A 23,319-nucleotide genomic window follows, 5' to 3' on the forward strand; every position below is an offset into this window, starting at 1 on the left:
AGGAGGCATTTACAGAATCTCCCTCCTCTGCAAAGATGTCTACTTTCAAGAAATATGTAAGGACTTAACTTTCACTAGGAGTGCTATACCTCTGGCAGATCTAAAAATGAATCTGCAGGTTGAGTAATTATTTTGAGGAACAGAAAAAGGGAGTAACACACAGACACAACAAGCTATGGGAGAACAGGTACACTACTAGGGTTTATACACACAGATTTTTTAAGTAGCAGGAGAGTGCACTGGGTGATACAAATACGTTACCAGGCAAGTGCTCCTCTGCTTTTGACACTTTTCAGACAGCAGTCCCCCATGCAGTGCTCCATGTGGAAAGATGTGGCTGTTGCACCTCTATAAAGGATGCAAAGCAATGAAAACCAAGGATGTGGCAGGACATGACATGGGAGGTGAAGGGTGGATTCCCTAAAAGCTCTGAGCACAACTGAAGCGTTCTGATCTAGGCTAGCACACAGCGGAAACAAACACAAGCTAGGGCAGTGAGCCTATCTCAGGCTTTTTCTCATTAATTTCAGATTAATCTCTGAGCATTTGCATACAAGCTTGGAACCAGAAGCAAAGCTCTAGTTCGTTAACAGCTAAGCAGAGATTTTGCATACGCAAATACCATGCAACGGAAGGAGGCAGAGAATGGAAATAGCTTTTGGCTGCTACCTCAGGTTTCTGGTGCACACCAAGAGACAAGGAGACAGAACAGTTCAAGGATCACTTTAAGCTATGCAAGCTGACAATAATCTCTAAAGGCCCATGACATATCAGTGTTCTCTAGCAATTTGGAACAATACCTTCTGATCCCAACACAAATGATGCCAAAACAAGGACAGCTGAGCTGCTCATGCCAGCTTTGTGTCATCTGAGAACAGTGTGGGCTCAAGAATGCCTGCAAGGTCAAGGACCTGACTCCTCCTGTGGTTTGGGTAGGTTTCAACTCCTTGCAAGACCAAGGTATCTTGGGATATTTAGCGCTCATACTAAAATGAAGTTTCTTGCAGTGGGAGCAATCTGGACAGCTGGAGGGATCATGCATTAAAACAGCACTTTTCTACTCCTCTGCAGATGACGTTTTCATGAAAGTCTTAAGTTGAAGATAGCTAAAATATTAAGTCTGTTTTTATTCTGGTCAGTTTGGTGAATTCAGCTGAGTTTGGAGCAGACAGAGAATAAACCTCACAACTAAAAGCCTTTGATTAACTGAACAAGTTGACATATGACTTATGTAGAGAACAGACTTTACAGACTTTCAGATCTGGAACCGCCTTTTCACTTTAGACTTAGTTCCTCAAAACAGCCTCAGGGAAAGCCTGAACACTGCCCACACCCACTACTTCTTACGCCAACAGGCTGCTTGGGACTGCGCTGAGGCACTACTCATCTGGCAACTTTCATGGGCAGTAATTAAAAAACCCACAACTTTTATTTGCAGTCATGATGGAGGTTATATATTGTATCAGTGCTGCTCATCTGACTCCCCTGGTAGATACAAGAGATTTTGTGTAAGAACAAAAATATTATTTTTCCTACTACTATTTAAGCCTGTTACTACATATAGCAGTTGTATATAGTGCTGACCTGATTACAGCCTTATTCCCATGTAATAATAATATTAATCCCATGAACTGACACAGAAATTCCCCAGCATCTTATCGGTATTACTGGATTCAGGATTGTGGTCAGCTATGCGCAAGCAGTTTCTAGGGTGTTGACTGGCCCAGACTTAAACAGACTTTATTTTTAATATAGCAATATCATACAGAGGTAAAATAAACCTCTGTGTTATGAAATTAGCTGCTACACTGCAGGCACCCTACAGAAGTAAGCAATTACCTCATTTACTAATGACCTGTGAGAAACAAACCCCATACGTATGTTGCTTCTTAGCCACTGTTCTAGAAAGCGGCTCAATCTGTTAACTGAGCACAGTAAATACCTAATTAAATTAAATCTCCAACAAGCCTGAGAAAAATGTATTGAAAGCACTCTGCTTGATTACAGACATTGGTCTAAAGTAACAGACCTATTGATCTGGTCAACTTCAAGCTTATTCGCTTCACCCAATTTAATTTGAGAAGAACAATAACTAAATTTTAGTTGGATCTCCTTTCCCACTCTCAAGGGAAATAATCTGAAGTGACTCTGAGTTCAGGTGGCATACAGAAAATATTTAATATGTCAAAGAAAACATTTATTTTCTTGCAACTATGGACACAAAGTTACATTAAAAATGCAAATATGGTTTCCCATGCAACAATTACAGTGTTGCTGACAGGGTCATATGTCGTGAACAAACTTCTCTGGCGGGGGCAATAAACCAGTTGTTCCCCAAGTTCAGGATGATATTAAAAACCGTATTTCAAGAAAGTCCTCTATAGGTGCAAACTAAATGAAAACAACTGACACACCCCCCTCCCCCCCCAGCTGTGCCTCAATATAGAGGCTGCTTGATTTTGTTATGCTCTGTGCCAATCTAACTTTAACCCTTCATCTACTGGGGTTGTCTACAAGACATCTATCTAATCTGTGCAAGAAGAATTTCCTTAATTAAAGAAGAATGAACATTTAAACTGGCTTGCTGCATATGAAAGACAGCTCACAATCTCTACAGAGCAATTCAAGACTTACCCTCTCCAGGGTCAGCAGTCTGAACACAATTCGGGTCAGTAATGTCCCACTGCTGTTATCATCCACCAATTGCTCTAGCCGCTTACATGAAACAAGTTGATGACCTCAATTCTGTTTCCACCAGAGATGCTTCCGTAACAGAGAGACATTGGTAACACATGCAGCATCCCTGCTAACAGTTCCAATAGACAGGCCAGAAACTACTAGGTCAGCATCATTAACACACTATCCTTTCAGTCCTAGGCCCTGCCTACACTAAGGAAATTGTGAAATATTCAGTAACAGCCAGTACTTGTGTGGCTCCACAAATGCTTGGTTCACTGGGGATTCCAATACAGACTGACCACGTCTAGCAGTATCTGCACACACAGAACTAAACAACATTTTCCTCATCATCTAATCCAACCCTCTGCTACTGCTGGCGGCCAGACAAAACATAGCAGTTTTGTGCAGAGATACTAAGGCTAGCTCTAGAATTAATGCAGCTGTATTAACTGGGCCAATTAAAAGTGTGCTTTTTGCTTTCCTTTGGATACAATCCTAATGTAATGATCCTGGTTTTAATAGGTGTCCTTGCATAGTCATACATTTCATTATACAAACATAACTTTAATGTTTTAAAGCTCCATTTTCAAAGTAGTTAGTCAGCAGCCTTACTCCTTACTGTTTCTTCAGAACCACAATCCTCTTGTCTGTTAGACACTTCATAGTGTAATTTCTGGCCTAATATAGCCACAAGTGGTTTATATTAACCTGTTCTTGCTCCAGTTTTGTCCCTAAGTTTGAACAGCCATTAGGTCCCATTCTTACTTGCTTTCTCCAGCACTTGTAAAGAGAAATCAAATTCAGATTTTGCTTTGCCAAGCTGAACAGGACCATCTCTTTAAGTCACTTCTCCAAGTAAGCCTCCCATTTCCCTGACCATCTTTTACCTCTTTTTTTGCCAATTTAAACTGAACCTTTTCAAGCGTAACAGGTTAAGAACTACATAAAATGTTCCAGATCAAACGTCACCACTCTCTATATACAGTTTTTCCAGTCTCTACTGGAAATAACTTAATCTGGTACATCGTAGGATTGAATTTGCCACCATGCATCAATGGCTCAGACATGCTGATCCCTGAGGGTACAAACACCAATTCTTTCCCCTTTTCTGTTTTTACTGAGGAGCTCCGGGCTGTCAGCATAAATTCTTGTTACCAACTTTTAAGCACCTTAACTTGCGTTCCATACTACTCGAAATTTAAATCTTTTTCTATTAAATCTACCCTCAAGGCCATCTATTTTTTTCTTGTTTGATATCCCAATATTGATCTGTATCATTTGTAGTGTCAATATCTGCATTTGTGTAAGTAAATTTCACATGCACATGCTTCTATTCTCTGCCTGCTTGCCCTCAACCAATCCTACGATAATTCGTAAGATGCATAAATACTGCTTCTGTAGCTCAAGGAGTAGTACTGCCTCTGTGTAAAAAGAACTGTCACTATAAAACTAGTCTGAAAACTTCAGGACCAAAACCGACTGACACTTATGGTATATAATAAAACTACTTTTTACAAAGGAAAAGTTGAAGTGGTTGTGTTTTATATGATAGCAGATTACTATTCTTCCCTTACTACACATACCTTTTTTTTAGCGTTAAGAGAGACTAGAGAGTTTTGCAAAGGTAATTTGTGGCTTGGTATCTGAATATTGGAAGTCTCACACAATGCAGTTTCATGCTAAAATGATACAGCCACTACAGAACGATACTGTTTTAGAAACACAGTATTTGCATAAAAGGTCAATCTGCTGCCAGTAGGCAAAGAGCAACATTTGCAATAATTTTACCAAGACACAGTGGATGAAATTGTCACTCAAACTGAACACAAACGTGAAACTGCCTGTTTTAAAAACAAAATTATTTCATATCCAGCCAAAACTCTGCAGAATTAACAGGGACAAAGCTAACAAATTTTAAAAGTAACAGAAATTAGGGTCATGTTCTCTTGGATCTTTCATTTTTTTTGTGAACAAATTTCCAGTTTTTTTTACTTTGGACTCCACACAAAGCACAAAGCCTTTATCTGACCTTGCAGTATCATAAAATGTAGACAGGGAAGCAGGACATGGCTGGGACTACTCATTGTTCAGTTCTGAGAATTATTACCAACTGACAGGAGTCCTGTTCTTCTTCTTTCTCCTAATCACAAATTGAATTCCCATCAAAAACAAAGAAATATTTGTTGTTTACAGGAAAAAAAAGCCTCACAGGAAAATTCACTAAATGAACATCTGCTTTCTCTATAGACAAGTTGCATATGCTTTCTTGGAGACGAGTATCAGGTTTTCTGTTAACACATCATTTTTGACATCAGGTTGTTGTACACCTCGGCTGTTCATCACACACTCTTTCTCAATTATGTTCAGTTTTGTCCTAGTTCTGTAATTTGTATAGCTCAGCTTTAAAAACAAAAAGCCCTACAGCCAGTACAGGAAGCAAGATTAAAGAGAAGCTTGTTCTGTTGACAAAATTATACAGGCTAGGAGGAAAAAGAAGCCATCATCTATGCAGCAGCCTTACCCTTCTACGCAGTCTGTCTCTTTCTTCACGAATAGCGTTCATGGTGGCCTTGGTCCTGTTCAGCTCCTCCTCTTTGCTACACAGCATGGCCGTGAGGCTCTCATTCTCTTCCCGCAAGCCAGCTAGCTCCTTTTCCCATCGAGATCTCTCTTCAGATAGATTTGGATAAAGGTCACGTCCCAGCACACCCTCAATCTCTTCCACAGTCTGCAAAAATACAGTTGTCAAAAACCAGAAAGCAGCAGAGAAAGATGATTGAACAAGACTAATGGTGACAGGACAGAAGTGTGTAACAGCCAACTATATATGCTTATATGTACACATGCAGCCCCACAACACCACTAGTTTGCTTCCTTTGTTTGATATGTAATGTCAAACACAATTATTCTTATTTTCTTTGATAGTTTGACCGACCATTTTATTAAAATATTTCATATTGACCAACACCAAAACAAACGGATATTTTATAGGCAAATAAAACATATGTCGCCTGTGAGTGACAGCAATCCCAGCAGTTTCATCTCAGAACACTTTAAAACAAATTAATGACTCCTTGCCACAGCTGAGCACTGTGCTTGTTGTTTCACTGCCTGAGTAACAGACAGAAAGTAGCAGCCTGTGAATGTGCATGGCATGGAGCCCTTCTTAGTTCTAGACCAACTCCAGAAAATGGCAAGGAAAAGAGTGAAAAATGAGGTCTCTTAGTTCCCATGTCCCTGAGCATGTTCTTTCCTAGAGGTGACAGAGAGAAAAAGAAAGAACACTGGCCTTGGCTAGGCTTCCATTATACCAGAAGATGTGACGGCCTTCCTAGTGCCTAAAAAACAGTGGGTTTCTCTGGGACACGTAACGCCATTCAGCATTTCCTGCCCCAACCCTTTGCTCAGAACTGTGCCTTGTAGGCACCATTCAGCACAAAGGATATTCAGCAACTTCCACTGGGTGGAAAACTACACGCACACACCACTAGCAAGGGAATACTGCCATGCCTAAACTTACTGTCAAACTGGTCATTCAACATGTTGAAACGCAGCATAACACTCAATGTGTCAGGTAACTGTGCAGTTCTGATTCTACTACACAGTGTATGCTGTGCCTGTGTTAAATTTTTTTCACTTATGGAAGACCTTTGCAACAAAAAAAACCCCTCCAATTACTGCTTATAAGCTTTTGAATCTCTCTGAAAGCAGGCTGCATTAAAATGGTAGGAAGAAACATGGAAAATAAATGAATATATGACATAACTAGCAACCTAGAAAGTTTTATTTCACTGGATAATCCAAGAAAAAGTAATAGCTAAAGCCTATACTTTTAATATGGAAGACAAATAACTCGTGTGCCAAGGTTAAAAATAGCCTACTTAGTTGTTTTATTCAAAAGGACCTAAATTTTATATATAACAAAAATTACTAACTGAAGTTTATGTCCTTAATTTGGAAGGGACTAGAAGAACCAACTAGAGTACAGCTGAAAATGACAAACCAAGTTGAAAATACAACTCTGGTTTTTTTCAGGAAGTGTTTTCAGCTTTCAGCAGTGTGTCACTGTCTGACACTGAGGTTATCAGTGAAATTTTATTATTTGTCCGTTATGAAAAGTTGGTTATTTATTGTTATCTTTACATTAATCTTAAAGAATAAATCTTGGCTACAGTAAGGCTCCTTAGTGAGGAGGAAAAGACACTCATACAAAAGGAAAAAACCTATTTTTAACAACTAGTTCAAGACGCCTCTATGGAAGAAGCAGGGACGAAACTTGTGCAGATAGGTTCAGTTTATCCTTTTAAATCATATTTCATGTCTCTTCCATAAAACTGCAATACTTCTAGAGTCACAAATATAAAACTCCATTGACAGACTATCCACACTATAATTCTGCTTACATATTTGGTAGTAAGCTTAAATTGGTTTTCTGAAAGAGCAATGCCTTGCAACATCTTTGTAAGATGAAAGAAGCTGCAGCTCTCCCTTACATTAGTTTCACTTGGACCTATACGTCTCAACCTATGAGAAGGTAAGTTATTTCAACAAAACATGCGGATGAGTTCAAGTTCTGAACAGGCATAGGGTGGCTAATCTTACAATGTGAAGAAAAGCTCTGTAAGGGCAGCAGCATTTTCTCTCTTGATGACGCCAGCTTTATTTTAAACAGTACCTCTTTGTTGCTGTCTTCTCCTCTCCCTTCTTCCCCCAAAACTCCTCTTTCACACACTTCCCATGCTGCTTCCTCACCCCTCTAATGCCAAGTTCTGCTGCTGCCTCCTTCCTCCTTATTCCCCATGCTCCTAGTGTTGCTCTTTTTCCAACCCCTCCCTTTCCCGAGCCTCTTCTCCTCCTCACAGCACTACTGAGGGTGACAAGCCTGGAGCGACGCTGGAAGAGGAAGGGCTGTCATGAGGAAGCAGCAGCAGTGGCTCAACACCACAGAGGTATCTTCAGACAGAGAGGCTGCTGCTCTTTCTCCAGACTCCACTGCTACCATCTGCCCACACAAGTACAAAGTTCAGGCAGTGACAGAATTAGGATGGGTCTGACAGTCGTCCTAAGGGCTGCCCTATAGTCCTTAACAAAGCTGAGGGACCTTTCTGCTTGCTTCTGTGCTCCTTCGTTTTGACATGATCAATATCCTTTTGCTGACTGAACTATTACAGCAATTCTCTGGTTTGACAACCAACATGCTACCATCCTCCACGGTAAATAAAATGTAAATATTGTACATGGATATACCTACATAAACTACCAGGTTGTTCATTTTTCTTCAAAGCAGTATTAAAGTGCAGTTTTATCCGACATGCTGCTGCACAGCAGATAAATTAAGGTATAATTTCACGGATTATAGGATTGAATTACAAAGTAATGTTCTGAGCACAGGGCAGGATGTCATACCATGGTAATTCCAGTCTTGTCTGTGACACTGCCATCAGTACTCTGCCTTAGTTTCCTTACAAGTGGTGTTGTGTTACAGACATGGTATCAGATGAAATCAGCAAGTATCAGGTTTAAAAGAAGCAAAAAGCAGTACTTTCTCACAGGGCATAACTCAACTGTAGAATTTACTCCTACCAGAATTTATGGAGGCCAAAAATTTAAATGAGTTAAAAAATACATTAGATACAAACATGCAAGAAAACTCCACCCATGACTATTAAACACAAAGATATCATCTCTGGCTCAAGAAGTTCCTAAACCCACCTTGCTGGAAGCATCTTTGAAGGAAGGAGAAGGACATACTATCCAAGTCCTTTTTGATGCAGTCTTTCCCTTTGCATCTGCCACTAGACAGATGGACTTTTGGTCGGACCCATTGCAGCTGTTCTCATTTTCTAAATGGTTCACGTTTGGACATATTTACTTTTTTTTTTTAATCACTACAGTTTTAGTGGTAGGTATCTGTTACTGATAGTTACTTACTCTTCAAAATATACGAAGCATTAACCAGCATACTCTGTGGAAATTTTCTTAAACAAAGGATAGTTTTGTAACTGTTCAGTTTATCAGACAATCTGATAAATCTCATTTCAAGGTCTTTTCATTCTTTGTGGGACAGGAACAACTGAGCTAGCTAGGGTCACATGATTTGTATAAAAGAAGCAAAAAAAAAATTTACCGGCAACAGCATTAAAGGAAACCCAGTGAAATTTAACTATCAAAGCAGAAAGATTCAAAACATTTAAATGCATTAGTCCACCAGTGAAGAAAAAAGCCAACAGCCAAAGCAAAAGACCGTCAGAATATTTCATGTTTCCATTCATGATTCCACCTGTTTTAAAAACCTGTCTGTTCTCTGTCTGAGGAAGCAGGAAAGGAGAAATGACCTGCAGCCATGGGTGGAATTGTGGAGAGGGACTCTACATGTAGGTTTTGCTATATTAAACACATTGGTGACACACTTCCCTAGCACATAATCAGAGCATGTCAGAGAGATTCCTATCTTCCCAAAAGGTTAATAACCTTTGCATGCTATTGCTTGTCAAACACAAACAATCCCAGGCTCTACAGCACAAGCAGTGGGGACAAGCTTTCCCCAAAAATGGCTATGCATGTAGAGATCCCATGAAAATAAAAGGTGTGCATTTTGGACCAGGAGGAAGCTGCTGACAGTTACTTATCGTTATAAAAGTTTGATTGTAGTTAATCTGAATCAACAGTAAATAGTGGGGTTAAAATAAAAAGCTTGAGAATTAAGCTTATGGCAGCTATTTTGACATTTTGTTGAATCCACCTGCTGCAGAAGTTTTCACCTCATCTCACTTCAGACACCTCTGTGGACCTCACACGGATCAATCTCTACCCGTTTCCCAGGATCCACAATCTCTCTCGGTGAGTACTGACTTCTAAGAACACTTAACCCCAAAACTCCAGATAATACTGGGTTACATTCAAAGTATTGATCTTAATACTCTGAGACACTCAAATAAACTGCTTTAAGACCACTTCCAAGAGACCCAAAAGTCAGCCTCTCAAATATACCAACGTTCTTCAAACTCCTACTCAACATTAATTTCTTTATAGGCCATTATATTCCTCAGGCACCACCAGGGACGGACGGGACCTTTCCCAGTGGTATGCCAAAGGGCTGTCTAAGCAGTCTAGAATGGTCACAGACCTCCTCCCTTCAAGAGCCAACTGTCAACATACTTGTTCTTATACAAATGAGTCACTGAGGCCTGACACAAAAAATTTGTTCAGCTTTTCCCCTGTATGTAGGAAGATACTCCACGTTGCCCTCACTTTCAGGTTCTGAATTGCAATCCCTTCATTACACGTGCTATCAAGCATCCCTCTTCTTGTTCTGTTACATGCACAATAAAACAAAGACATACAAGTATCAGTTGAATTATCTGTTCCTGTGTCTGGCTTGCCCCATTAGAATTAATACACCACACATGCTTTTGTGTTAAATACTAGCTTCGTATTTTAAGACACCAAAGTCACAACTTATGCATAGTTCATGGCATTTTATCTTCAATTTTCAGCGAGTATTAGATACTGTGTTTTCAGTTACCAGTCAACGACTAGCCGTGTGACCTTGGGCAAGTGACAACTTGTTTACTGGATAACCTTCAGAAAGTAAATTAACTGCTGAGTGTCCCCTTTTCTCTTATCTCTGAAATGAGCATAAGACAAATACATTTCTGATTTGAGATTGAAAGTCTGTTAGTAGCTCCTCGTGTGCCTTGGAGAATTCAGTGTAAAACAGGTGCACTACTTTTTACCCAACACACACTGTGAGCTGGAGCTGATTTCTGTGAAGTACTTTGACACATTTGGAAGTAAAGTACTATTACTACAGAAGTGACCAGGTGTCCCAGGCAGCGTACACACTGCATTTAGAACCTAATGTTACCATTACCTTAATGGCTAAATCACAATGTTCACTGGCGGTAGTGAGTTGTTCAATATGTCTATCCACTTCTGCTACGGATAAACTGCAGCTGCTTTTCTTCCTCCCGCAGACAACATTTTCCAGACCTGTCAGCACTCTTTGCAGTTCTGAATTCAAGTCACTACAGTTATCTAAAAGAAAGCAAAACAAAAGAAAACACGTATCGCAACAATTAGTGACTCAGTGAAAAAACAAACTCTAACCCAGGAAGTGCCTGTTGCAGAACAGCTAGGGCTGATACCGTTCAAGGAAAGTCCTTGCAATCTGCCACTTTTTCCTCACCAACTGATAGGCTTAAATACCATAACCACACCAACTGAAATCACGAGTTATCTCCCATCTGACAAATAACACTCCCCCTACTTATCTGAGGTGTTCATTCTTTCTTCAAAAACCTCTTTTCTGAAGGACAACATTTTAAGACACCACACGCTCACATACTATGCCAATTTTTTTTTTTTTGTTACTCTTTTGCCATTCAGGACTATTATCCTGATTTTATTACCCTGAAAGGTTTTTTCTCTGTAAATTCAACATTTTTTCTGCCTTGTACCTTCATTGACATTAATACTTGATATTTTTCAGACGAATTTTTGTGGTTGTACTTAGGCACTGCCCAATTTAAAAAATCCTGGTGTTTACAGAGGTGATCCCTACCAACTATCTTAGAGCCTATGTTTCATTTTTATAGCTATTTCTTCTTCAAATGCAACTGCAGAATATTCAGGGATCACAACAGCACATCTGGTTCTTTGCTGTGTTCCATACTACAACCATATCAGCAGCACACACAACAAAGCTATTTTAACTACAAAATGCAGCAGAGAATCGCTTCCTTTTCTGTCTTTAGGCAAAGCTCTTCTAGTGCCTTGGACACTGCCACAGCGTTCTCCATGTCTGTGAAAACAAGTGGGTCTCAGTACCTTGCTAACTCACTTCATAAATTATTTTTGTTTTTCTTAGGCTTGCATCTGGTGACAGACAGTGGCAGTTCCTAAGGTAGACACGTGGTAGAATTCACTCTTGTGCTGTCTCCTGCATGTGCTAGTTAGTATTTCTGGCGTACTATAGTTAAGAGTTTGCAATAACTGCCAACATTATAGCACACAAGTGGTGCACTATGAGACAGCAGTGCACCAGCAGTTCCTACACCTTACTAAAAACAGTGGCAGGCATTCTTGCTGGAGGGTGTTATTTCTATACTACTGCTGCAAGCATTTCACCATGGCCAGAATTCCCTAGTAACCTCATAGCTGTGGTTCTTATAGGGGACCAAAGCAGCGTGGCATTGAACTGAAATTTAACAGACATGAGACACCAGATTATTGTAGACCGCCTTGAAATACCTCTGTGCAAGAGAAGACTGAAAGCAGTTGGATGAAGGGATGAGATTATCATTAAGTAAAGAACTGCAAACTCATTAACACAAACCTAACTCCATAGCCTAATGCACATAAACATGAACCTATTGCTGACCAAAAAGAAGAGTTTAGAATCATGTCACAGTATTGTATGAAAAATGTGAATGGGCAATACACTCAAAACTTTACCTTTGAAGTCATATTCACTAGTGCCTGACTAGCAGTCTCCCATCTGTTGCAGTAACACCAAAAATCCCTTTATAATAACACTCACTTATGAGCAGCATCTACCGTGCAGGAAGCTTAATTGTAAAAACCTCTATTTTGTTTGCTTGAATTTATTTGTTTTGGTAACATCTTCTATAAGAGACATTTTGTTCATTTAAACAACCTTCACAAGACTTTCTATGCTGAATTTTGTTTCTACAATAACATTTCCCCCAGAAAATAAGGGTTTACAATAACGAGGACACCATTTCTCAGAGAAAACCAGCACAACCCAACCACAAGCTCTGCAAGACATACTGGAGAGCACTCATAGTTTTAGCTCTTGGTGCTTTATTGCCTGTAGCAATAGAGCAGCATATCCACGTGCATTAGTATATCATGACATATTATTGTTTTCAGTAAGTCACTGATGCTCATTCCATTAGGGCAGTAAACAAGGTCATGCACATGGTTATTAGCCATGATTTTTTTATTCTTATATATCTATATCTAGGATAAAAAATATATACATATTTCTGTATATATATGCATGTGTATGTACACAGACACACAAACACACAAAAGGATTCATTGTCACAGGAATATGGAAACAAAACCCTAAAAGGACAGAGCCTATGTATAGAAGGAAAACATGGAAAAAATGCAAGAATCCCTAGAGTTAACATTCTTATTTTGTCCATGGCTATATTTCATTTTATTGCCATGTTTCCCACTGTTAGCAGAAACTTAAAAGGATAACTTGCTGTTAATGTACACAAACTCCGCTTCAGCTCCACCCCATGAAAAACAAAATCAAAGCCCTAATCCCAAAATAAATGCTGAAAAGTAAATTATTTTGCTTTTTTTGTCAAAAGAAAGGGGAAAAAAAAAGAAAGAAAATTAAAGGGAAAAAAAAGTCCTCATGTTAGAATCTGTTCAAGCAGGAACTTGATAATTAGCATTAACTTTTGGAAGTAAAAATATTATTTTTTTAAGAATATAAAAACCTCTACTAAAATATCTTGACTCCATAGTGTATTTTACGTATACTTTGAATTCTGTACGTCAAGACACTTTGTGATTACATTATTACTCACAGTGTTCTATCAATGTTTCTAGAAATTAAAGACACTGAAATACAAATGTGCTGTGGTGGGTCTTGGATTTATAAACAAATACAGCTCCAGAGCTGATGTATTCACTTCAGTTTAAGAAATCATACAGAAAATCTCTTTTATATGTCTGCTTACCAGATCAACATATTTTCTACATTATTAAACTCCACTTGAGGGCAATGAATACTATGCCCAAAAGTCAGCCTACTCTCAGGTCCATTCCTCTAAAAGGCATTGTACTGAAAAAAATGGCAAAAAGTTCTCAATAATGAAGTGCACTGCTCCAAACAAGTGGAAACTGTTTTAATACACTTTCTTAGGTATGGAAGCAAATATTGCATGTTGCGTTATAACCATCAAAACCTCATGTAGAGTTAATAGCTTAATATTTAAAGATCACAAGTTCTGCAACAGGGCTTAAGACTACTATTTCAATTACTTCCTAAAACACTGCTTGTGTACAGTATCACCCACAGAAGCTCACAGGCACCCAGCTAGTTTACCTAGGGAAGAAAATGAAGACCAACTATTTGGTTTTAAATATAGATTAAGAGAAATAGTATTCTGAAGAGAACTCTAGAAATCAGTCATAGTGAGGATCACACCAGACTTGTGCTAGTCCACAGCTATGGTGCTCAGCAACTGTGCCCAAACACTTAAAACCTTACTGTACTGAAGGCCTAGTATCTGCTTATGCTTATATTGCAAACTTTATGGAGTAGTTATTCCATACTTGGAGGTTCTTCAAATGATCAGTAATTGTGCTTGGATGACAAAATAGATGAAATTCTGAAGGAAAGATTCTTGCCCTCTTAGTTCTTAACCAGAAAAAATCAGTTACAGACTGTCTGGAGGTGCTTCCTCTCTGCACTGTATTTGAACGGCTTGTGTCAAATTTATCTTTGTCTAAATCCATTTCAGGAAGCTATCCCTATTCCATACTCTAAAAGGCTCTCAATTTTCAAAAAGTCCAGACACCCTTTATAATTAGGCTGTAAAAGAACTGGACAGACAGTTCCACTCCCCACGCTTTTCCCCCCAACTTTTACTCTGTCTGCAATTCTTTCTTAGAGTTAGACTACTTTACAGGCACATGTAAGGTACAGGAATAGCTTTTTTCACCCTCTTCTTTCCCAGAAGTCATGAGCTCTCCGGAACAATCATTCCATTTTAGACTCCATAGCTATTCTACATCAAGGCACAGAGGTTACTTCACATATAAGTTCAGAGTTGTGGAGAATTTCATCATTTGCTGCGATTAACATAGCCTAGATTCATTTATTTCCTCACCAAATGTTTGGAGTTGCATTTCAAAGGATATGATGCCTTTCTGCTGTGAGAAGGCATCATGTCTACTACGAAGCATAACTCACCCACATCTGCAGTGACCATGGTGGACTGATTCTCTGGTACCGAAACAGAATTCTGGTCCATGCTGCGTGAGTCTTCGTTAACCTCATGCTGGCTTTGGCTGAGCTCTGACCGCAGCTCTGAATACTCATCTTCCTCCCTGGGAAAGAGAGCAAAGGCAGAAATAAAATCCTCTGAGGAGATCTGTGACGCTTATTTCAGACCTGTAAGCTGAGCCACAGGATACAATCAATACAAGTGTAAGTGTTTTGTCCAGCCACTAGAGAAAGGTCTATGCCCTTTACCGGAAAGCAACTGTGCTATGCCCATAATACCCACTCACAGCAGCCAGTGCCTGGTTTCCAATTCTTTACTGCCAAGTTCATTATTACTCCAGACCACTGTACAAGGAAACAGTTGGTGGAACTGAGTGCAAGCAAGGATGCGTGCAAGGACATACACTGCTCTGCAATAACTCCCCAATTGACAATTCTTCATCAGCACAAGTGGCTTTTGATCCCAAAGTGGATTAGCAATAACCAATTTTGGTCTCTTTCTCAGTTTGAGGATGCCATCAGCTTGTGTGCAAAGTAAGCGTGCACATACACATACCTGCATATGTGTATCAAAATGCTCTTAGGGACAGGTAGGTTTTTCATTTTCTCTTCTCAAAAGGAAGAGAACAGGTAAGTGAGTATAGCCCTGAACTGCTGGAGTTAGTGGAAAATAAAAGCCTCATTTACCTAGGTTTTAACTTATTTGTCAAGCTGGTTCTACTAAAATAATAGAGGACAGAGAATAGTTTAGCTAAGGCTAATGAGCTTAAAAAATTAGGGCTTTTCCCTCCTGTCTCCACACGAAGAGTTCAAAGCACTGGGAAAGAAGATAAGTAAATCAGTAATTGCCTGAGAACTTTTGTAAACATTTTTTACTTTTGATCCACTTGCTGACTCAACTCAGAATTTTTTTTTTTACTTCCATAGTAACTGTTTTGACATTAAAGTATGTATTTTAAACATGAGAAAAACAACAGCTCATCCAGGTGCACAGCCCCTCTGATAAGCAAGCAAACAGCCATCATTTTGTTACACACTAAATCAAATGCAGAGATTCATTCTCCTGCAGATTCAGCAGAAAAGTGTGAGAATGGAACTGTCTGGATTTGGAAACAATAAGAAATAGCAAAGAGCTATCTGGGGATCTGCACCTGGGAGGGGCACCTGTAATGTTAAGTCTGCTGTGTGTATGCTACAAGGTGATGAGTGTTTCTTGCAGAAATATTGCAGGATTTAGCCTGGAGAAGTGTCTGGATTTGCCAGGTGAAATAGCACAGAAGATGGCCCATACATACAGGGAAAAATGACAGAAGTAAAGTGTGCCCTCAAAGTAAGAGAGGTGACAATTTATGAACCAGGCCAACTCAAAAAAGGAATTTCAGCTTGCTTGCCAAGCAGGGTTTCCCAAGGTACTGAGATGTAATTTCTGCAGGAACTATTATGCTCTTCTACCCCTTACATTTGCTTCAGTGCAAAGAAAGTCTGACTTATCAGAAGCACTCAGTGACTATTATTAAACAAAAATGCAGGTCAGCTGGTTAAAACTGAGATTTAAATCAAAGAAACATCTTTAAGGTACCATGCAACATACGTTTAAGAAAGTGTGAGAACTAAATCATGAATAGCAGGAATTAAAACACTGCAATGAAGACACATAAATGTGAGTTAATGTTCCATGAACTCATTTATTATTAGCCACAGCACAAGCCAGTAGTAATTAGCTTTAGACAAAAATAATTACCAAGCAGTCAAACAGTTGCATTTTTTTGATCTGAAGGTGATTCATTTTCTGATTTATGAAACAATTAGTCCTACATTTTTAAACCCTGAATTACCCAAATGGACACGAGGCTGTATTGATCATAATACAATGCCACACACAATAATAATTTCTCACCACTATTCTTTTGGCTCTTGTTGCATAGATTTTCTGTTTAAAATCTAACACAGCTTCACCTAGCTAGCACTAGTGATGTTTTTTTTCAGTTTAAGCACCCTCGTATCTTGGGGAAGTTGAGAAGTATATAATGCGGCAGGACTGACACCCTTCTGACAGCTCAAGCCAGAAGTCAGTTTCTGAACGAACTAATGTTTCTAAGACTTGACCAGAAAGATCAGAAATCCATTTCTGGTAAAGTGACAGCAAGGTCAATCGGCCTCTCCACCACCAGCTTCACAGGGGGCAGACTAAGGGCTGAAAACACAAGGGGGAATTCGAGGGGAGCTGTGCACCACAAATATAAACTCTGCCTTTAAAACTGAAGCTGGCAGTAACAGAAGATACTGTTTGAGACTCCCCTTTCCCCAAAGCAGGAGAAGAGTCCTCCAGTGGCACTGGAAGTGCAAGGCGCTCAACAGCTGATGACTAGCCACTGATGTCCTGCCACACCACCCAGAAAGTGGAGGCATTACCACTTCCTTGCTGCTACCATCATCTAGGGCCTGGCTGGAGAAAGCAGATACTTGTTCTCCTATGAGCCCTGATGATTCCCAGCTGCTGGAATGGCATGGTGAGTTGGAGGCAATTAAGATCAGATCAAGCTGTTCTAAACACAGAGCAGCCTGGGATCAATGTTGGAGCAAAAAAGCGTGTTTTACAGGTATGTCTGCACTTACTGCTTTCCTCACATTTGGGTGCAACCAAGGATCACAACTGCTGCACAGACACTGAGAAAAACTTGATCAATAGTGAGCAAAACAGCACACTTTCAACGTCCTTTCACACCACTGACAAGTTCTGCCAGGATGCTGGCAAGGTACACATTCCCTTCATGGCTGCAAACAGTGCATAGTTTCACGCTTTAGGTGCCAGCAGTTTTTCCAACAATCATTTTACTTGAACAAGTATTTGTAAAGCATTCTAAGAACCTCAGACAGAAAATACTACAGATCTATGGGCACTGCAGCCCAGAGATTGACTGCTCCCTGTGTATACACACTTGAGGTTCCTCAAGCTGACTTGTGAACAAATAGCAACACACTTGAGACAACGTGGGAACTGAGCACTGAAGGCATGTGGCCTGGGCCCTGTATGCTGAACCCAACACTATTACACCTACACTGCCATTTGAATCGAATCCAAGCAGGTTCCATCTAGCACATATTTAGAAGCTAGAATCAGACCTCCAGGTCATTGTGTAAATATAAGTGCCATGTGTTATTTCTTGTGATGCTGTAGTCTATTCACTCTCCTTCTTCCACATTAACTCCAACAAAACCTACTTTCTGAATACATTTCAGATCAAAAGCTGTAAGTCTGAACAAATGATTTTACAGCAGTGGGTTACAAGCTTCTTGACAACTGTTTCAAATAATCCTTAGCAGGCACCAATATTCAACAGAGTATACCTGTCTGGTATTTTGAAAGTTGCTTATTATTTTTAGAGTTGCACAGATGTACGCAGTCAGCCACTGGTTTAGAACTAAAAGCAATTTGATTTCTTCCTTATTCCTTTTGCTGAAACTGAATTTGACATCTAAGAAAGACTGTCAGTCACAGGCCGACATTTTTTCTGCACAACCAAGTTACAGATGATTTTGCCAGCCAAAGACATGATTAAGAAAAAAAGAGCTGAGTTTGAATGAATGTAAGGCAATGCTAAAACCTTCTGAAGCCAGGAATATTCACCTTTAACGCAGACATAATTACCTTCTAGTATACTACTGTCTAATTTGTAAATCCTTTCTGTGCTTCAGAGTTACCAGTTGTATCCTTTATGTCCAAGTATTTACAATATGACTCTACAAATGGGAAGATCCATTTGATTGGGTTTGCTGTATTCTAAGTTGTACATACTTGGAGAAAAAATGGGAGTAGGCATACATCTTGTCAAAGGACAGAGAGCCTTTGCAATGCAAAAAAATTGTCTTCTACAAATTGAAACAGCGGAAGTAGGGGTAACACTGCCACTGGCATCCATTTGACAAGCTAACAGGAACCCCAAGCTAGCACCACTCAGTGAAAGCTGTTCAGTCTATAAGAAGCTGACAAAACGTGCTCTGCACAGTCATCATAGGCTCTTCTGTGCAACAGTCTTTCAGAATTTAACAAAAGCCTGTGACTTGAGCTTTACAATGAACTTAAGCAAAATACTAGCCACCTCCTCACACTCTCTCCCTAATAACATAGAGAAAAACAGTGAGACACTGTTACACAATTATAACTCTCCAAGAAAAAACAGAGCCAAGGTTTATGTCACCAGACTGCTCAAATAAAAAAAGCATCATCATCCTAGTTGACCACTTCTTTAGTGTCTTGTTGCTCCCAAATTGCTACCTTCTTGAGCTGGTAGTCAGTAAATTCTGCACTGTCACACAATGAACTAGGTGAGCAAGAGGCTCGTCTACTTGCACAGCATGAGTGCAGTCAACTCTCTTTTTAGCCTTAATATCGAACCAGTTACAGCTGTATTGCAGCTTTTTTTTGGTGAGGTTGGGCCAGCTGGGCTGTCCAGAGCAGCAGCAGGGAGATGAGACAATTGCAGATGAATGTTGGCTTGCTTCCACAACCATGGTGACCTCATTTTCCTTAGGGAATGCTGGAAGAACGTAGTGCAAGAGCAGCAGCTAACCATGTGGCCACACACATGGAACTTGTTGTACCCAAGCAATGGCTAGCAAACCTAGAACAATCCTGGAAACTTCTAAAAATACTCCTGTAAGATTACTAAGATCAGCATATCAGATATACCTGGGGAGAGGCACAGCCATTGACACATGACTTAAGCTCTCTTCTAGAGCTGGAATTACTAAACCACATGAACAAAAGCCATTACACTTCAAACTGTGTAAAACCCCTGACATTGCAAGGGGAAAGAAACCCCAAAACCACCAAAAAACAAAGAGAGAAAAATTCTCGGAATGGAGAATATTAACTAGCTTATACAGCCTGCCAACACTCCTCAAACTGTTGCAATACCTTATTCAGATTTAAACACATTTTCTGCCCTACTTTCTGAGGGTACTACTCACATTCAAACAGAAAGCTACAAATTTAAAGATAACACAGCTTAAGGAGGATAGTCAAACACCCTCCATAAAACTCTGGTTTCTTCTAATTGTTTCCAGAATATTTTTGGGTTTTGGAAGGAACCATGAAGAATCTCATAAAGCAGCAATACATCAAGCTACATGTTAGTTTATTTTTACAGCCTAAAAATGATATATGAAAATACTGAGCAATCTCTGTGTCAGTACTGGGGAAACATTTATCTGTTATGCAAGTAACATAAACTCAAGAAAACCATTTCCAGAAAGCCTAAATTTTGTGATAGCACAAGTAAAGCCTCCACTCAGTATTACTTGCAAGTACCCAAGAGTCAAATCAAAACTAAAATCCCTCATGTGTTCTGGTTTAGAGGAAAGTATAAATGCTGAGGCCCTTGCAGGGCCATGCTCCCAGAACCCTTTCCCTCAGGACTGTTTTGTTCCAGCTCCAGGGCTCAGAGTCCCCATAGCCAAGGGTGGAGAGCTGTGAGTCACACCTGCCCCAGCAAGGACAGCAGTTACACCACCCTTGCTCTGTGGGATGGAGCAGCTTCTCAAGAGTGACGCAAGTAGATCCCAGAGCGGATTTACAGAAAGGCACAGCAGGAAGTATCAGTTTTCCCTCTTTCAGTTGTCTTCAGAAACCCTATGGCATCCCTCCAATTCTACCTCTGTTTGCCATGTTTAGGAGGAATGTTACTCCTCTGTTCGCCAGACACCAAATTATTGGCCTGCCAAAGAAAACAAGCTATTCCAATCATTAAATAAAAAAATCCACTAACTTAATAAACATTTTTGTTCTTAGTAATAAAACTGGAACAAATAAAAACAGAGGACGCATCCTAGCTGTCTGAGCAAAACGACCTCTCATACGTTAAGACCAAACAGGTGGGGCATGACAGTGGTGTGGTACGTGTTGCAGCAGTACTGTTCTGATGCCTTCAAAAGCCGCACCCCCCCAAAGGGGCAGCAAAACTGCACTTTTCATGAGAAGCAGCACGCACTTCCCATCAAGTTCGGGTTCTTATGCCTCACTTTCCTGTGCATGCCACAGCTGATTTGTTTATGGACATGGTTAAACATTCACAGTATCCACCTGATTCCAATATTTTGTAACTGAACACCACTTTGCATTTAGCTTGCCACAGGGACTCCAAACAGTTTTTATGGATTCTGTGTAATGTTTTTTTAAAGTGTCATAGAGTTCTTCTGCCATTCAAGAAAAAAAAAATCAATGCAGCTCTCATGGTTCTCAGATTTTTCTTTTCAACCAGTCTTTTCAATTGGTAGAGCTTTACCAGAGAGCTTTACCAGAGAGGAAGGTGGGATGGGCAGCCAGCATCGTGCTGAAAAGAAAGGTGACTTGAAACAAGATGAATGGGAAGTTTGTCTGCAAAGGTATCAAGCATGAATGAACAAGTGAGTCACAGGGATTTTTTCAGAGAAGTACTACCAGTTTAGAAAATACTTACCTGAAAAATCTCACCATGATTATCACTAGTTATGATCATCTCAGAGTTGGTAGTATTTATCTTCTTAAATAACATTAACATAATGTGATTCTATCACTGCTTTTATAGTGATATGAGTGCGTGATTATACTTTCTCTTATTTATGGTACACCAACCCTCTTTCTTCTTGCATATAAATATTTTCATGAAAGGTTAAGTGATTAGTTGTAACAACACTGCCTTGTGCTAGTAGAAACATTTACAAGGAAGAACAAAATGAAGCAGTTACCAAAAAACCTGTAGCTAATAAGCAAGGAAAACTGAAAATTTGCTACATGGGTAGAGCACCATGGCAACATTACCTACAAAAGTATCAAATTTAATTTGATGTTCTCTAGAAAATACATAGATTCTAGTAGTTCAGCTGCATCGTCACAAGCTGAACTTTGAGAAGCTCCTTCTTTGTTCTAGTCCAGCTTTCTCTAGATTGAGAATAATGGGTGAAAGCAAGTGAGGGAATATAAGTGTTTTCCTGTAGTCAAATGTAAAGTTTATTTTAACACAGAAACAAGTAGTGACCTAGTGTAATACCCCAAGCTTTCTGCTCCAAGGACAGGCAACAATGTGATTTGTACCATTATGTTTTGTCACAAATACCAGTACAAGTAGATGCAAAACCCACTGAAATCCATTTGAGCCACATTTATCACCACAAGTGAATTGGCTTAGGTGATCTAAAGGATGCTACAAACTAAAGTTAAAAGCAGACATGCAGGCTGGGTGGCTACATCTTCCTTTATCCACCACTGCTATCACTTGTCTGGTACCCGGCACATATGTTACACTGAAGGAATATTTAGATGGCACAGTGCAGTTCTTTGCAGTGCTCGTTAGGCTTTGTGAAGTGTGATTTTGCCAGAGAGAACTTAGCACTTTTGAGCCTCAGGATGATACCCTGCAGAACACATACCTTAATTATGGGCAGCTAGTCAGTACCAGTCATAACAAGCCTAACTACCTTGAAGTCATCAAATTATATTTAGAGTATAATTCACCCCATGTTTTGCACCATTCTTGTATTGGCCCAGAATTTCCAGGAAGTTGCTGTACCTTATTGTTGTTCCCTGTAGTCGATCAATTTTCTTATTTAATTCGGCAATGATACTGTGCAACTCTGTGATTCGTTCCTCGTAGCGTAGTGTTGTTCGCTCCTGCACGTCTTCGTGCTCTCTCATTAGGTGGGATTGTTCACACTAAAGCAGAGAAGCAAGGAACAGAAAGGGACTTATGAATAACTGCATAGAGATCAGATACAAGGCAAAAGTGCACACCATTAATGGTTTTCTTACTCATCAAACCAACAGTGCCTTAGCAAGAGAAAAGGACAATTGCAAAATATTGACAGGTACACAAAGGTATGTAATTACAAGATTTTAGGACCTGAAAGACTATGCAGTGTACTTTTACTATTATTTTTTTCTACAGGGCAGAAGTTGCCCTTCCTGCTTGAACAAAAAACACCATTTGCAACTCAAAATAGCTGTAAATATCTCATCTTTGAATCTGAGAGATTCATGATACATCATGAAACTTCAAGGATCTTCCCAACGTGGTCTGAATTAGAACAAGTCCTAAGGCAGAGATCACATTATTACAAAGAAAAATAACCAGACACTGAGGTTACGACTTCTTCTCTAGTATTTGTTTTTATTAGCCTTTAAAGATAACATAGCATACTTTTTATTATTTTCATCCTCTACAGTAAAATGCTTATTATTTGAACAATTAAAAGGCCACATGGCTGCTTGTTTTTTATACGTATCACAAAATCCTCCTTTTGCTCTCCAATAGAATTTTAAATCCAGCCTCTCTGGCTTACTCTTCACGCCAGCAAACACTCTACTTCAATTACAGCAAACAATTACAATCTACTGCAATTACAATCCAACAGTGCACGCTGATTGAAGTTATGCTTGGTAGTGGCTGGAAAGAGCAAGACTTCTAACTTTTCGCTTCTGACCCCTGCAGGAAACAGTCAAGCTTCCTTGCAACCACAGAATGGTATGTACTATGCTGCAAATAAAAGAAAATTCACAAGTCAACTGACAGTATAAAACCCACACTCATTAACTGAAGACCTGCAATGTAAGATCCTAGTAGCATTTCTAAAGGCTACCACTTACAGTAATATGTATAAGGTCCTCCAAC

At 39.6% G+C, this 23,319-nt stretch overlaps 1 protein-coding gene across 1 annotated transcript in view; it reads right to left on the reverse strand.

Moving 5' to 3' along the window:
- Window positions 1-23,319, reverse strand: part of MCC (MCC regulator of Wnt signaling pathway) — a 226,300-nt gene that overhangs the window by 40,843 nt on the left and 162,138 nt on the right. The window contains exons 5-8 of the mRNA XM_075726865.1: window positions 22,222-22,364; window positions 14,642-14,778; window positions 10,553-10,716; window positions 5,201-5,407 (exon numbers count right to left, since the gene is read on the reverse strand). Of these exons, the coding sequence (XP_075582980.1) occupies window positions 5,201-5,407; window positions 10,553-10,716; window positions 14,642-14,778; window positions 22,222-22,364 (651 nt within the window). The remainder of the gene's footprint in view (window positions 1-5,200; window positions 5,408-10,552; window positions 10,717-14,641; window positions 14,779-22,221; window positions 22,365-23,319) is intronic.

The sequence above is a fragment of the Pelecanus crispus genome, chromosome Z (genome assembly GCF_030463565.1).
Source record: "Pelecanus crispus isolate bPelCri1 chromosome Z, bPelCri1.pri, whole genome shotgun sequence".
NCBI classification, from domain to species: domain Eukaryota; kingdom Metazoa; phylum Chordata; class Aves; order Pelecaniformes; family Pelecanidae; genus Pelecanus; species Pelecanus crispus.